We start from the raw sequence: 13,806 nt of genomic DNA, 5'->3' as shown, positions 1-13,806 counted from the left end.
CGCTGACGGCGAGGCGCGAGGCGCTCTACTCGGCGCTGGAGCCCGCGCCCAGCCGCCTCGAGTTCGCCACCGCCAAGGTGCGTGTGTGTGCGCGCGCGTGTGTGTGTGTATGGTGTGTGGTGGTGGTGGTGGTGCGCTTGCGTGCGGAGGTGGTGCGTGAAGAGAGGAGATGCCCGGCCTCTCTCGCACACGCGCCCGCCCTGCCCCCAGACACTGACGTCACACACCTCTTTCAGTCCTCTGTCCTCCTGCCACCCACACGCACACGCCACCCACCCATCCACCCACACACACACACCCACACACACATGCAGACCTCCCGGGATGTGGAGGAGCTGACCCGCTTCCTGGATGAGTCGGTGGAGGCGGGCACAGAGGGGCTGATCGTGAAGACCACGGAAGGTGGGCAGGGCGGGGCAGGGTGGGGTGCGCGGCTGGGGGGTGCCGCAGCGGCTGCTGCGGGCCCGGGGGCGCAGCCGCCCCGCGCGAGGCCCGTGGCACCGCACCCCACGCCTTCTCGCGCGCGCTCACACACAGACACACTCTTTCCGCCAAACCAAACACACAGCACAGCATGCCACGCATGCGCACCCCCCTCCCCACACCCGCATGGCACTCCCCACCTACATTCACACCCCACCCACCCACCCACCCGCCCGCAGATGCGTACGAGCCCAGCAAGCGCAGCAGCCACTGGCTGAAGCTGAAGAAGGACTACCTGGAGGGTGTGGGGGACACCTTTGACCTGGTGCCCATAGGAGCCTGGTTCGGCAAGGGCAAGCGCACAGGTGGGGTGGCGGCGGGATGGGGGGGCCGGGGTGCGATGCATGGTTGGCGGCAGCCCTTGAGCCGGCCGCCTCCCATTGTTGTCAGCCCATCGCGTCCCTCCCTGCGCCTGCTCCCCTGCGCCACCCGGGCCACACGCGCCACGCCTGAACGTCACACACACACACACACACACACACACACACACGCGCGCGTGCGCGCACGCGCCTGTAGGCATGTACGGCTCCTACCTGCTGGCTGCCTACGACCCGGACACGGAGGAGTACCAAACCATCAGCAAGATCGGCACCGGGTTCAGGTGGCCGACACCACAGCGCGCCGCCGTCGCCGGTGCTTGTCGCCGCTCCTGTGACAGCCTCCGGCTGCCGCTGCGCTGTGGGCGCTGGGCACAGCGGTCCCAACGCACAGCACCGCCCCTCCTCCGCCCTCTCACTTGTTGCCTGCACCTCCATCCCCGGGGCTGCTGTGCTGCAGCGAGGAGCAGCTGAAGCAGCTGGCGGAGCAGATGGAGGGGCTGGTGATCCCAGACGCCAAGAAGTACTACAGGCACGTGCTGGGCGTGGTGTGGTGGGTTGCATGCTGGGCGTCGTTGACGTGAGGCACCCCCCCAAGGGCAGCGGCCGCCCGACTGCTTCGTGCATGATGTGCCTTTGGTACCGCTGCCTCCGGTACTGCAGGTACGGCGAGACGCTGATCCCGGATGTGTGGTTTGATGCCAAGTCGGTGTGGGAGATCAAGGCCGCGGATCTGTCCATCAGGTCAGCAGATCTCTCTCTCACTCTCTCTCTCTCTTTCACCAGAGAGGCTGCCGGTGGTGGCTGTGGTGGCTGTGGTGGCGGTAGTGCATGGTGTGTTGCTGCGTGGGTTCGCCAGCAGGTCAGGGTGTGCCAGGGGGTGTGTGCTGCGCTCTCAGGGGTCCTGAGCAGCGGCCGTCGTCTATTAAACGGGTGCCTCGCCGAATGCCGAACCCCCGCTGTGCGTGCAGCCCGGTGCACAAGGCGGCCATCGGGCAGGTGGACCCAGCCAAAGGCATTTCCATCAGGTGGGGCGCGCGGAAGGGAAGGGGGTGGTGAGATGGCGGTGCCCGCCGCGCCGCCCCCTGCGCCACTGTGCCGCCCTACCCTGCGCCTCCCCGCCCCGCTGCAGGTTCCCGCGCCTGGTGCGGGTGCGCGACGACAAGGGCCCCGAGGATGCCACCTCAGCGGAGCAGGTGGCAGAGATGTACCGCAAGCAGGTGGGGGGTGCGGCGGCGGTACGGCGCCCTTGCATCCCCGCCACCTCGCCATCATCGCCGGCGCTGGCCCCCTGCTGGTGCCGCTTGAGCCCACCTTCTGTCTGCCTGCCCTGTGTGGCTGCGCCCACTGCTGAGCAGGCCGTGATGAACCAGGGGCAGAAGGGCGGCGGCGGCGGCGGCGAGGACGACGACTGATGGGCGAGTGGGGCGGTGGAGGTGCGTCTGGAGCAGTCGTGTGGAGCGAGTTTACAGCTGACAGGCCAAGGCCAGGAGCAGCGTGCCACAGGGCCGTTTACAGGAGGAGTGCGTGCCTGGAATAGAATTTGGCAGTTCAGCATTGTAAGAGACGGATGCACCAGGGAGGCAGGGAAGTGCAGTAGACAGGAAGGTCGGCAGAGGAAGGGATGCAAGTGAATGAAATCAGGGAGTGCAAGTCAGGGAGTCGAATTAAAGCCTCGGCCGTACATCAGCGCTTGCTGCCGCTGCCGCCCGGCGCTGCCGCCGCCACCGCTCCCTTGGTGCTGTTTTCGAAGGAGAGCCAGGAGTTCCAGATGAGGCCGGCGCCGTTGGCAAAGAGGACGCGGCCGGTGGGCGGCACCACCATGAAGTTGACGGTGTTGGCCACAGGCCAGAAGAGGCAGCCCGTCATGAAGGTGGGCGCCATCGCCTGCTGCACCTTGCTCACGCACTGCAAGGCACAGCGCAACAGGGTGGTGTGTGTGTGTGTCGAACCGCAGGGCTGGGGAGCCAGGCGGCCAGAACGCGCTCGCCGGCTTGGTATGCCTGGCGGCCCCACACCTGCGCTGGGGACAGGCCTTCCAACAGTCCCATGTAGCCGAAGAAAGATGCAATGTAGACTGGGAAGACTGTCACCTGCCCTGCCGCTGTTTTCACGAGGGCCTGCAGGTGGTGGCGGGGGCATGAGCAAGGGGGGCAGACGGGCACCAGGGGAGGCCGAGGTGGCTGTGCTTGCGACGGACGCCACAAGCAGCGTGCTGCTAGCAGGAACAGCGCTGCAGGCAGGAGCAGCGCAAGGGACCTTTTGCAGCGTTGCAGCGGTTCCAAAGCGAGTGTCCAGCCATCGGTAGGCATTGTAGAAGTATGGGCCGTGTAGCGTGAGACCCACAATTCCGAACCATGCCGTCTGCTGCCAGTTCACTCTGCACCCACGGCAAGGCAAGTCGGTACGCTCATGGGGGCCCAGCACCACGCAAGGTGTCGCCGGCGGGAGGCCGCCAGCGCCCGATGGCGGGAGTAGGGGCGGCAGCGGCGCACCTCATCTCTTTGTTGCCTGCCGCTCGCGCTCGTATGCACTGGCACAGCAGGTCGCCGGCGGCATTAGAACAGCCGGAGATGAGCGCGGAACGTAGAATTGGGTGAGCAAGCATGGTGCAGGCGCTGCTGTTCTGGTTTGAAGGGCACGGTAGTCGATGAGGACATGAAGAAGATGTAACGCGCCAATGGCATCCTCCACAAGGCTGCGCCAGCTGGCTGCCTCCGCCTGACCGGCCGCCATCAGGGCATGCATCCCGGCTTTGGCCATGGCCATGCCAAGCCGCTGAGTGGTGCGTGCTGCAACCAACCAGCCTCCCAACCGAATACGCAATTCCACACTGTCAGCTCCCAATGGATCTCAAGATGAAAGTACTTGTAAGTGGTTGTCACATGTGTCGGGCGCCATTTGTTGTTGACCTACACCCCCAAATACCTTCTCCAAAAAGAGTGGTTGAGACGCTACGAATTATGCAGCAAAAGGGAAGGGAGCCACAACAACGCCCGTCCTCCAGCCAGCCGATGTGGCAAGGCATCGCTCAGGGCACACACAGAAGCTGGGCCCTGCGCTATCGCTGCCAGGCTGGTGGCCTGAACAGAGAGGGACGCGGAAAAGTAGAACTCGGCGCATTGAGTCCAAAACGCTTAGTGGAGCACGGAAAGAAAAAACAGATGTGGATAGAGAGACAAGCGAGAAGCCGAAAGGGCTCGGTTGAGTTGGGGGTTTGCGGGGGTAGGAGTGGGGTGGCAGCGCTCCGCCGTTCACACAGCCCCACGTGCTGTTCAGCGCGGGGCGAATCAGGGAGGCCGCGGCCGCATCGATGGCGGCAGCACCGCTGCTGCCACGAGGAGGCATGGCCACGCCTCCGCTTCACCTACACCCGCCGCTGCTGCAGCCGCCGACCGCGATGGCCATCGCGGCCGGTCCAAAGGGCGCAGCACACACATCAGCGCCGGCGCGCCGCAGCCACAGGCGCCTATGGCTGGTCGCCACGCACGGCTGCAGGCAGGCAGGCGGGGAGGGAGGCAGGGGCCGGCGGCTCAGTGGCCGGGTCGGGCACAGCAAAGATGCAGCTGTGGGGCTGGGCAAGGCAACGGCCGCCAGCGCACAACCCTGGCCGCCGCGTGGCGCCCCTGCTCTCGGCGCCGGGCGCTCACCAGACACGCGCTGCAGCTTGGCGAGGGCCAGCCGCATCTCCTCGGCACGCCGCTCCAGCTCCTGGCGCTCCTGGGCCGAGATCTTGCCGCCCAGCGGCTGGGCCAGCGCATCCTGTGGCAGGGGGAGGCGGGGGGCCAGGCAGCGGGGCAGGCCAAGCTCAGCAGGCAGGCAGGCAGGCGCCGCAGGGCAGGGACGAGCGGCCGGCGCTCGGCTCGTGGCAGGCACGGCGCCGTACAGAAGGGCAGCCACCAAACGCGCGTGCTCCCAGAGCCACCGCCAGCCCCACGCAGGCCAGGCGGCCAGCCTCCAGCCCCTACCTAGCCCCTACCCAGCCGCCAGCCCCGCCCCGCCCCTCCACCTCCGCCTCCCCACTGCCTCACCTCGATCTCCTGGACCTGCTGCGTGATCTGTGTGGCCGAGGTGCGGCCCAGGTTGGCTCCCGTCATGGAGGTGCGCGCCAGCGCGGTGGTCTTGGAGATGCGCGCGAGCGAGGGCGGCACCGCGCCGCGCTCCTGCTTGGCAATCTTCGTCACCTGCTCCTCCACCGCCGCCACCTTCTTGTCCAGCAGCTTGGTCTCCACCACGCCCGTCACCTCCTCCGCGATCGGGCTGTCCTTGGTGCTGAAGGCGTCACGCAGGTTGACCAGCGCGCCGGTGCGGGCCTGGAAGATGTCCAGCTTGAGCACCACCCAGTAGGTGCCCACCTTGAGCAGGTCCTGGATCCACCACCTGCAGGCAGCGGGGGGGAGGGAGGGGAGGGGGCGAGGGGGTGTGGATGGGAGGGAGGCAGACAGAGGGGAAGAGAGAGCGCAATTGCATAAATGGGTGGTTTCACCGCGCGCCGGGAGGGTTGCGGGAGCAGCGAGCGCGCACGCCGGCGACGCGCGGCATGCGGCCTCACCACACGATGCAGAAGATCCAGATCCACAGGGGCCAGAGGGTGTAGTTGTCGCCGCCCTCCAGCGCCAGGCCCTCCACCGGCACGTGGTCCAGCTCGCCCTCCGGCCAGATGCAGGCCAGCACGGTGGACAGCGACAGCGCCACACAGCACGCGGCCATCAGCAGCTTGCCTGCAGAGCAGGCAGGCAGGAGGGGACGGGGAAAAGGGGGGGGGGGGCACGTCGGCGTCGGCGGGGCAGGCGGGGCGGGGCACGGCAGGCGGGCAGCCAGTCAGGGCAGTCAGGCAGGCAGGCAGGGCCCGCCCTCCTGTGCCACAGGCCTCGTTGCAAAATCGGGAAGGCGCGTCGTCCACCCCGCGCCGTGCTGGGTCATGCTGGCAAGGGGTCGCCCACTCACCGGGCCTCATGGTGAAGAAGAAGCTCTCGGTGCGGGCGGCAAAGAGGGTGAGGAAGTCGGAGAGGGAGACCTTGAGGTGGATCATGGTCACCAGCTTGCCATAGGGCTGCGGGTGGGGCAGGCAGGGCGGGCAGCGCGGCGGCAGGGTTGGCCGGGTGCACAGGGTGCCAACAGGGCGCCAACAGGGCACGGCCCGCAGCGGCATCCGCGGCGCCGCCGCCAGCGCCAGCGCCCGCGCCCAGGCCTGCTGGGCGCAGCTGCGCTGGAGGCAGCCCCGCCGGCCGGCGGCGCCCCCGTGGCGGCGGAGCCCGAGGCGAGCGGGGCTGCTCACCGGCACGGGCAGGCCCATCTTCTGGAACAGGGAGCCGGGGTTGGGGGAGTCGAGCACCAGGGCCACGAGCAGGAGGGAGGAGCCCATGGACACGATGCCCAGCACTGTGGACACCAGGAACAGCACGCGTAGGTTCCACTTCTCTGCACGACACGCCACGCCAGGAGGGGGGTGGGAGCGGCGGGCGGGCGGGCGGGTGGGTGGAAGGCGAGGGCGGAAGGCGAGGGCTGCTGCGCGCACGCGCGCGCTCTGCCGCGAGCCGCCTGCAAGGCTGCAAGGTTTGTCCAAGGCTGCCCGCGGCTGCCCTCTGCCCCCACCTGGGCGCGGCGAGGCCTTGACGCGGTCGTAGCCGATGGAGATGAGCGTGCCGTCGTTGAGCAGGGTGATGAGCATGAGCATGAGGACGGGGAGCTGGAAGAAGTCGGGCCACTCCTCCGAGTCGGTGCCGCACGCGTACTCGTAGCCGTTGTCCACGGCGGACTGGCAGAAGTCGTGGGGGTCAAAGGCAAAGACGGAGATAAAGAAGAAGGTGAGGAGCTGCAGGGTGGCGGCGATACGGTCTGCGGGGCGCGGGGGGGGAGGGGGCGAGGCGAGGTGAGGTGGGGAGGGGAGGCGAGGCGAGGCCGCTGCAGCCTGCAAGCGGGAGACGCGTGGAGAGCAGGACCCAGGTCCGGGTCCAGCCCCCTCCCGCTGCATGCGCCCCCCGGTGCCCTCCACGCCACCCCGGCCTCACAGTTGATGAAGTTCTTGACGCACTGGAAGATCTGGCGGGCGATGATGATGGCGTGGATGATGACGCCCAGGCCCGGGTCGGTGAGCACAATGTCGGCGGCGGCGCGCGCGGCGTCGGTGGCGCCCGCCACGGCAATGCCCACGTCGGCCTTCTTGAGGGCGGGCGCGTCGTTCACGCCGTCGCCCGTCATGCCCACGGCAAAGCCGGCCTGGCGCAGGCACTCCACAATCAGGTACTGCAGGGGGGTGGGGGAGGGCGGGAGGGCGCAGGCGGGCAGGGCGGGGCGGTGAGCCAGCCGGGATGGGCCCAGGGCGGCCGGGGAGAGAGGAGCCGAGCCACGGGCCTGCCTGAAGCACGGCACAGCGCACACCAGCGGCACCTGGCTCCAGCGCCAGCCCTTCGCCCTTGCTTGCCCCCTCCCTGGTACCCACAACTCCCCCACCCATCCGGCCACTTAAATCATGCGCACACACACTCACACACACGCCCACCCACTTACAACCCACGCACCTTGTGCTCGGGGTAGACCTGTGCGAAACCGTCTGCCTCCACAATCATGCGGGTGTACTTGTGCAGGTCCTTGGGGATCTTGCCGTCCTCATCCAGCTTGGGCAGGCCCGAGGCGTCGGGGATGGACAGGCCCAGGCCCAGGATGCGCGACATCTCCTTGGCAATCAGCACCTGGTCGCCCGTGATCATCTTCACATCCACGCCATACTCCAGGGCCTGCGCCAGGGGAGGAGGGGAGGGGCGGCAGGAAGAAGGTCAAAGGCAAGCCAGGGCGCGGGGTGGGGTGCAAGGGGGAGGGCGCGCCTGCGCGCTGCGCCGCGCCACGCACCCTATCCCACATCGCGGCAGTAGCAGCGCAGCGCAGCCGCAGCCCAATGCCATGCCATGCCATGCCATGCCGGGCGCACAGCCCAGCCCAGCCCAGCCCACAGCCCGTCCCACCTGCTCGACGGTGTGCTTGGTGTCGGGGCGGGGCGGGTCCAAAAAGGTCAGCATGCCCAGCAGCTCAAACTTCTCCTGCGCCTCGTCGTAGGTGCGTGCCACGGCCAGGGAGCGGATGCCGCGGGAGCCGAGGTTGGCCACTTCCGCCTCCACCCGCATCTTCATCTCGGGCTGGTCGTCGGCGCCGCACAGCTTGGCGATGACCTGGGGCGCGCCCTTGGTCACCTTGAACACCGTGCCGTCGGGGGCTTGGATTTGCTGCGCGGGGACAGGCAGGCGCGGGGCCGCGTGGGGGCGGGTCGGCGCGTTGGCAGGGCGCCCGCGGCTGCCTTGCCTGGGCTGCCCAGCTGATAGCCACCGCCACACTACCAGAGCGCCCAGAGGGGCCCCTGCCGCCTCCGGCTGCATTTCTTCTTTTCTGTTTTTTCCTCCCTTTCTTCCCGCCCCGCTCACCGACTCGGTGCGCTTGATGGTTGGGTCGAAGGGCGAGTGGTCCAGCATGGTGTAGACGTCCAGGCCGTCCAGGTCCACGGCGCCCAGGCACATGGTGTCCAGGGCATCCTTGGGGGGCTGCACACGCGCGCGCGCAGGCGCAGGCGCAGGCGCAGGTCAGCGCGGCAGCAGGGAGGGCGCCACGCTGCATGCCGCGCTGCAATGGATGTGCGGAATGTGCAGAGAGGGACGGGTGCCCGGCCACACACAGCCAGGCCCGGGCCGGTGACGGGGTGCCATCCTGGCCGCCCCGGCGCACCTCCTTCCACTTGGCGGCCAGCGCGGAGGCGACCAGCACGGTCTGCAGGGTCTCGCCGTCGCGGAAGGTGGGGCAGTAGTCCTGGATCTCCATCTTGTTGAGGGTGAGGGTGCCTGGCGGGCAGCGAGGGGCGGGGCGGGGGTACCGGGTAAGGGGCCAGGACTCTGACGCCGCTTTCAGGGCAGCTCAACAGCCGTGCAGCCTGCCCATGCTGCTCATCGCCCAACAAAGAGTGAAGAGAGAGCCAGGCCAGCGCCCTCGGCGCCGTCGCCCCAGGGCCCGGCTCGCCGCGCCCCTCCCTGCTCACCGGTCTTGTCGGAGCAGAGCATGTTCATGCCAGCCATCTCCTCGATCGACTGCAGGCGGGTCACAATGGCGCCGTAGCTGCAGGGGGGGGAGGGCAGGGGGCGCGGCGCGACGGCGTCAGCAGCTGGGGCTGGGCACACGCTCAGACGCTCCTGACCACAGACTCAATCATGCTGCTTCGGCAGCTGCCTGCACGGTAAGTGAACCAGCGCCGCGGCGCGCATGCGGGCGCGTGCCCAGCTCACGCGCTGAGCTGGCGTGAGCCGAGCGCCAGTGTGGTGGTGCACACAATCTCGATGGCGATGGGGATGGATGCCACCAGCAGCACGATGGTGAAGGACAGGGCCTCCTTGAAGGACTCGTTCTTGGAGAAGATGAGGTACATGAGGGCGATGAAGCAGAGGGTGAGGGAAAGCACCACCAGCACAAACATGATCTTGAGCAGGATCTTCTGCAGGTTGCCCAGCCCACCGTCGCCCTGGAGCATCTGCGCCGTCTTGCCGAAGAAGGTGTTCTTGCCGGTGAACTCCACAGTGCCCTCCACCTCGCCGCGGGTGACTGCGGCGGCACACAAGGGGGGGCGGGGCGGTGCTCAGGGGCACGCACGCGCACGGGCAGCAGCAGGCAGGCTGCCCTGGCATGGTCGCCCTCCCACGCTTGCCCACCCCCCACGCCAGCCGCAAGCCACCTGCCCATTTGCCCCCCCAGCCCAGCCTTCCAGGCCAGCCCAGCCCCCCCGGCCCCCGCCGCGGCCCTCACTCGTGGACCCCATCTTGGGCGTGTCTCCCTTGTACATGGTGACGGGCAGCGACTCTCCGGTCAGCGCCGCCTGGTCCACCTCGATGCGGCCCTCATTCACGATGCAGTCGGCGGGCACGGCGGCGCCCGCGCCCAGCAGCACCAGGTCGCCGGGCACCAGCGTGGTGGCGTCCATCGTCTGCCACTTGCCGTCGCGCTTGCACGTGGCCAGCGGCTTGAGCGCCTTCTTCAGCGCGGCCACCGCGTCGGCGGCCTTGGTGGTCTCGTACCTACGCGGCGAGGGAGGGCGCAGCGCGGCGGGGGTGAGATGGGGCAGGGAGCAGCCGCGCGCTGCGCAGCAAGCTGCTGGGGACGGTGAAGCCGGTGCCATGCACGTGCATTGCATGCAGGGCGCGGGGGAGGAGCGGCGGCAGCGGCTGGCGCGGCAGGCGGGCGGCGGCGCCGCACCAGCCCAGCGTGGCGTTTGCGAACTGGATGCCCAGCAGGATGCCGGCGTCAATCCAGTTTTGGATGGCGAACTCAATGATGATGGCCAGCCAGATCATGATGGGCATGGGGCCCCACACTGCGGCGCAGGGGCAAGGCAGGGCAGGGGAAGGACGGTGTGGAGGCCGGGCAGGCCGCGTCGCACGGCCCTTGGTTTTGCGCGTGAGGGCAGCGAGCGCGCAGCGCGAAGCGCGCGCTTCGCATGATGCGCATGGATTGGTGATGCGTGGGCATCAAGGAGCTGACGCGGCGCTGGCCAGGGAGGGGGACAGTGGCGGGGAGCTGCCCGACTCACGGTGCTTCAGGTAGACCAGCCACTTGGGCACCTTCTTCTCCTCCAGCTCATTCCTGCCCCACTCCAACAGCAGGGCCTCCGCCTCTGCAGGCAGGCGAGCGCGGGGCAGGGAGCGGAGGGCAGGGTGCTGAGCACACGTGCATGCACCGGGCGAAGAGCTGGCGGCGGCGGCGGCGGCCGCAGCGGGACGGCACTGCGCCATGCAAGGGCATGCGCCATGCATGCGCCATGCATGCGCCTGCGCACGGCCATGTGTGTGGCAGGTGGAGGTGGTCGAGGGGAGGGGGGCGGCGCCTCGCCTGCGGTGGTCAGGCCGGTGGAGGCCTCAAACTCATCGCGGTGGTCGGTGTGCCCAGACTCCTTCTTCTCGGCCTTCTCCTCGGCGGCGGCGCCGTTGGCAGCCTTCCCGTTGGCATCCTCCTCCCCCATCTTTAAACTCTGCCTCTGCAACCGGGCAGGCAGCGGGCAGGCGCCAGCGGTGGGGCTGGGGCGACGGCAGGCGGCGGCTGGGCGGCGGCGGCGGCCCCCAAATCTGGGCGGAACACGCAGCATGGCGGCGGGCAACGGCCACAGCGGGCAGGAACCGGGGCCACAGGAGTGGGCTCTGGGCTTCCAGGGGCAGAGGATGAAACGAAGAACCCCATCTCTGAGTGCCCTAGCCCCCGAAGCCCACAACCCTGTGCCCTCAGGGTAGTCCCTGGGATGTCCCTTGAGCCAGGGGGAGCCAGCAGGCAAGCAAAGGGCCACCAGGCCGTTGGCCACTGGGGCCTTTGGGTGCGGCGGCGCTCGCACCTGGCGAGGTCAGGGCCGTTGAGGCGTCCAATTGGACCGAGTAGACGTGATGAACGCGAGGCAGGCGAGGCCTGGGCCTTGAGGATTGACCTAGCCACTGCCTTCCTCGATCAAAGCGTGCGATCCTGGCATGCTCGCACCAAACGCTCGCCATCTGGCAAGCATGCAGCGATTGAAGAACCGCATACAATCGTTTCCTGTTGTGCAGAGCTGGCTGCGGCGGCGTACCCCTAGCAAGGGGCCCCGCCAGGCCAGGCCGCCGCAAAACCCTTGCACAGCGCCGCCCTGCATAAACCCTGGCACCTCCCGGTGGGGCCTGCTTACAACAGTCTCACCACGCAAGACAACTATAAGGAAAAATGGCAGTGCATGCGCCAAGTCAGGCGGTCAGGGGAGTGGGGTGGCAGGGCAGCACGGCTGCACCGGCGAGTCAAGCTGCCGAAAAGCAGGTTGCGGTTTGTGACCTGGGGGACAGTCGTCCGCCAAGGGCAATGCAAAAACAACCACGCTCAGATTGGAGTGAAGAAAAAAAACAGGCACCCGCTCACACAGAGTGCCGTGCCAGCGGCGCCTTTTCGCCGCGCGGCCGCAGCGGGTCGTCCGCCCACAGCGCGGTGCCGTCGTTGAGCACGAGCGAGCGGTCGGGGTCGGTGCCCGTGGAGTAGCGCTCCAGCGAGGCGCTGACACGCGAGGGTGCGGCAGACGGCCGGTCCGCCTCCGCCTGGTGCACAATCAGCGACAGCTCCGTGTACAGCGGCTGCACATGGGGACAGTAATGGCGCAGGGGAAGCGAGGGAGGAGGCCACGTCACACTGACGGCCAGCTGGTGCCAGCCAGGCCAGGGCCGGGCACGCATGCTCATCAGCAGGCCCACCAGCCAGGAAGCACACACACGCGCCTGCATCTCCGGCGGCGGCTCCAGCGTGCCATCCAGGATCTGGCTGGGCTTGACGTCGCCGTACGCCGCCGCATTCTTGGCTCTATCCACCGACAGGCTGCCGCCTACGGGGCACACGAGGGAGGGCAACAAGGGTGAACAGGGGGCCCGCGCGCAGGCAGGGCACACGGCGCAGGCGGTGCTTCCCTCCGCGGGTGCGGTGCGGCCCCAGGCTGCCTCCCCCCTCGCTTGCCTGCAAAGGAGAGGTCAAAGATGCCGCCAGACACGGAGCTGACGCCCACGGTGTCCACCATGCCGCCAGCGCAGTTCATGGTGAGGAAGTCGGCGCGCTCCTGTAGGGACCAGCCGCACAGCACCGAGGCGTCCAGCCCCCGCAGCGTGCGCTTGCCCTTGGCCAGCAGCTGCTCCTGGAACTGCGGCAGCAGGGCAGCAGGGAGGCGCGGCAGCGCTGGTCACGCGCCAGGCAGAGGAGGGGAGCGGCATGCGAACAGTGTGGCAGCGGCTGCGCTGCCGGGCTGCGGCCTGCCGCTCGCGCCCCTGAGAGGCTGCGGCCCCCCAGGGGCGTGCCCCATCTGCTTGCCCATGCATGCCACAAAGCTGCAGGTGGTGGTGCGGCCCAGGCTGAGGCCAAAGCTGCCATAGCTGATGTCGAGGAAGAGCGGAGCGCTGAACCTGATCAGCGTTTTGTGCGCGGTGGGCAGCCTGCACCGCGGCCAAGCACCGAGCCGGGGCTTAGTTTGATGCATGAAGGTGTGTGGGCGCTGTGCCCAGGGCACAAAGCCGTCAAGAAGCATGCGCGCTCGCCAGGGGTACGCCGCCACGCCACGCCGCCCGTCTCAGCTGCGCACTCACCGTGCCACCAGGAAGCCGTGCCCCTTGGCCCTGCCCCCAAACACCGCCGTCTTGCTGAAGCTGTAAAACAGGATGGCGGTAGCTTGCGACACCCAGAAGGGCTGCAGCACAGGTGGGACGCGGAGAGGCAGAAGCGTGGTCAGCTAGCGGGCGAGCGGAACAACCGAGCCGACCGGCAAGGGTGTCAGCAACCGGCACCCTACGCCCTCAACCCTTCATCCATTCTGCCTGGGGTGCATCCACTGGGTGCCCAGTGTGCCCCCCTGGGCCAGCACAGGCTGGCTGGCGGATGGCGGCGTGCTCCGAAAGTTGGCGGTGGCCCGTTTCTCACCTTCAAAGGTGAATCTGTGAGCTGGCTAGCTAGCTCGTGTGAACTGTGCTGCTCCAAGTCTAAGATACGCTTCAGCCATGCCGCCCCTTCGACAGCGGCGTCTTCAATCACGCCCCGTTGTTGCATAGACCGCTGTACCGTGGCTGTCGACATCCTGCTTCCGTTTGCAGGGGGCGCCAGGGAGACAGCCTACCCAAATCGAAGAATCCGCCTCGAGGGCGCGCAGCACACCAGCAAACTGCAGCAGATGAGGACGTCCTGGGCCCCGCCTCCCTTGTCCAGTGTGGGAGCTGGCCAAGCTGGGCTGGGCAGGCCTGTGCGGTTTGGGGTGCAGGTCGCTCGCTGCCGCCACCTGGCGCAAGGTGCCGCCACCTGGCCGCTAGGACCTTCAGGCATGCAACCAAGTTTCTGTGGGGGATTACACGTAGGTAGGGATGTGTGACACAGGAATTGAGAAGGCGCTAGTTTATCTGGTCTAATAACGACCCCGAGTTGGTGCAAAGGCAGTTCAGGGGAACTGGATGCTTGCAGCTGGGCGGGAGGCGCAGCCAGTTGCAAGGACAGACACAGGGAG

The 13,806-nt window shown here is 68.1% G+C and overlaps 4 protein-coding genes across 4 annotated transcripts in view; 1 reads left to right on the top strand and 3 right to left on the bottom strand.

Annotated features, from left to right (window-relative positions):
- Positions 1 to 2,215, top strand: part of CHLNCDRAFT_28217 (hypothetical protein) — a gene marked incomplete at both ends in the record, with an annotated part of 5,411 nt that extends 3,196 nt beyond the window's left edge. The window contains 7 exons of the mRNA XM_005843350.1: positions 211 to 402; positions 663 to 788; positions 1,000 to 1,084; positions 1,261 to 1,348; positions 1,474 to 1,544; positions 1,772 to 1,828; positions 1,933 to 2,215. Coding sequence (XP_005843412.1) covers positions 211 to 402; positions 663 to 788; positions 1,000 to 1,084; positions 1,261 to 1,348; positions 1,474 to 1,544; positions 1,772 to 1,828; positions 1,933 to 2,215 — 902 coding nt within the window. The remainder of the gene's footprint in view (positions 1 to 210; positions 403 to 662; positions 789 to 999; positions 1,085 to 1,260; positions 1,349 to 1,473; positions 1,545 to 1,771; positions 1,829 to 1,932) is intronic.
- An 80-nt stretch (positions 2,216 to 2,295) lies between these two features.
- On the bottom strand, positions 2,296 to 3,458 carry CHLNCDRAFT_59822 (hypothetical protein). Its single transcript, XM_005843286.1, has 4 exons — positions 3,296 to 3,458; positions 3,060 to 3,180; positions 2,819 to 2,920; positions 2,296 to 2,708 (listed from the first exon to the last, which is right to left on the bottom strand). Exons 1-4 carry the CDS (start codon positions 3,406 to 3,408, stop codon positions 2,487 to 2,489), a joined length of 558 nt encoding a protein of 185 aa, XP_005843348.1. The 5' UTR covers positions 3,409 to 3,458; the 3' UTR covers positions 2,296 to 2,486.
- Positions 3,459 to 3,670: 212 nt separating this feature from the next.
- On the bottom strand, positions 3,671 to 11,223 carry CHLNCDRAFT_37518 (hypothetical protein). Its single transcript, XM_005843285.1, has 19 exons — positions 11,152 to 11,223; positions 10,659 to 10,803; positions 10,360 to 10,443; positions 10,026 to 10,143; positions 9,579 to 9,847; positions 9,065 to 9,377; positions 8,821 to 8,897; positions 8,514 to 8,626; positions 8,216 to 8,332; positions 7,763 to 8,020; positions 7,322 to 7,537; positions 6,812 to 7,046; positions 6,396 to 6,638; positions 6,079 to 6,221; positions 5,748 to 5,853; positions 5,353 to 5,521; positions 4,832 to 5,180; positions 4,451 to 4,562; positions 3,671 to 4,292 (listed from the first exon to the last, which is right to left on the bottom strand). Exons 2-19 carry the CDS (start codon positions 10,786 to 10,788, stop codon positions 4,270 to 4,272), a joined length of 3,075 nt encoding a protein of 1,024 aa, XP_005843347.1. The 5' UTR covers positions 10,789 to 10,803; positions 11,152 to 11,223; the 3' UTR covers positions 3,671 to 4,269.
- Positions 11,224 to 11,695: 472 nt separating this feature from the next.
- Positions 11,696 to 13,806, bottom strand: part of CHLNCDRAFT_141269 (hypothetical protein) — a gene marked incomplete at both ends in the record, with an annotated part of 9,236 nt that continues 7,125 nt past the window's right edge. Inside the window, 5 exons of the mRNA XM_005843284.1 lie at positions 11,696 to 11,908; positions 12,044 to 12,153; positions 12,216 to 12,462; positions 12,643 to 12,751; positions 12,902 to 13,002. Coding sequence (XP_005843346.1) covers positions 11,696 to 11,908; positions 12,044 to 12,153; positions 12,216 to 12,462; positions 12,643 to 12,751; positions 12,902 to 13,002 — 780 coding nt within the window. The remainder of the gene's footprint in view (positions 11,909 to 12,043; positions 12,154 to 12,215; positions 12,463 to 12,642; positions 12,752 to 12,901; positions 13,003 to 13,806) is intronic.

This window comes from Chlorella variabilis, assembly GCF_000147415.1.
Source record: "Chlorella variabilis unplaced genomic scaffold CHLNCscaffold_32, whole genome shotgun sequence".
Taxonomy (NCBI): domain Eukaryota; kingdom Viridiplantae; phylum Chlorophyta; class Trebouxiophyceae; order Chlorellales; family Chlorellaceae; genus Chlorella; species Chlorella variabilis.
Note: the sequence above shows the minus strand (reverse complement) of the source record. Positions and strands in the feature narration are given on the sequence as shown.

Excerpts from the sequence above, each read along its gene's own strand:
- CHLNCDRAFT_37518 (XM_005843285.1), bottom strand. The coding sequence starts at position 10,788 with ATGGGGGAGGAGGATGCCAACGGGAAGGCTGCCAACGGCGCCGCCGCC. Across the intron at positions 9,378-9,578 it reads GCCCAAGATGGGGTCCACGA|TCACCCGCGGCGAGGTGGAG; the intron begins GTGAGGGCCGCG and ends GTGCCGCCGCAG. Across the intron at positions 5,522-5,747 it reads CTTCTTCACCATGAGGCCCG|GCAAGCTGCTGATGGCCGCG; the intron begins GTGAGTGGGCGA and ends CCTGCTCTGCAG.
- CHLNCDRAFT_59822 (XM_005843286.1), bottom strand. The coding sequence starts at position 3,408 with ATGCTTGCTCACCCAATTCTACGTTCCGCGCTCATCTCCGGCTGTTCT. Across the intron at positions 3,181-3,295 it reads GCAGGCAACAAAGAGATGAG|AGTGAACTGGCAGCAGACGG; the intron begins GTGCGCCGCTGC and ends CCGTGGGTGCAG. Across the intron at positions 2,709-2,818 it reads AAGGCCTGTCCCCAGCGCAG|TGCGTGAGCAAGGTGCAGCA; the intron begins GTGTGGGGCCGC and ends TGTGCCTTGCAG.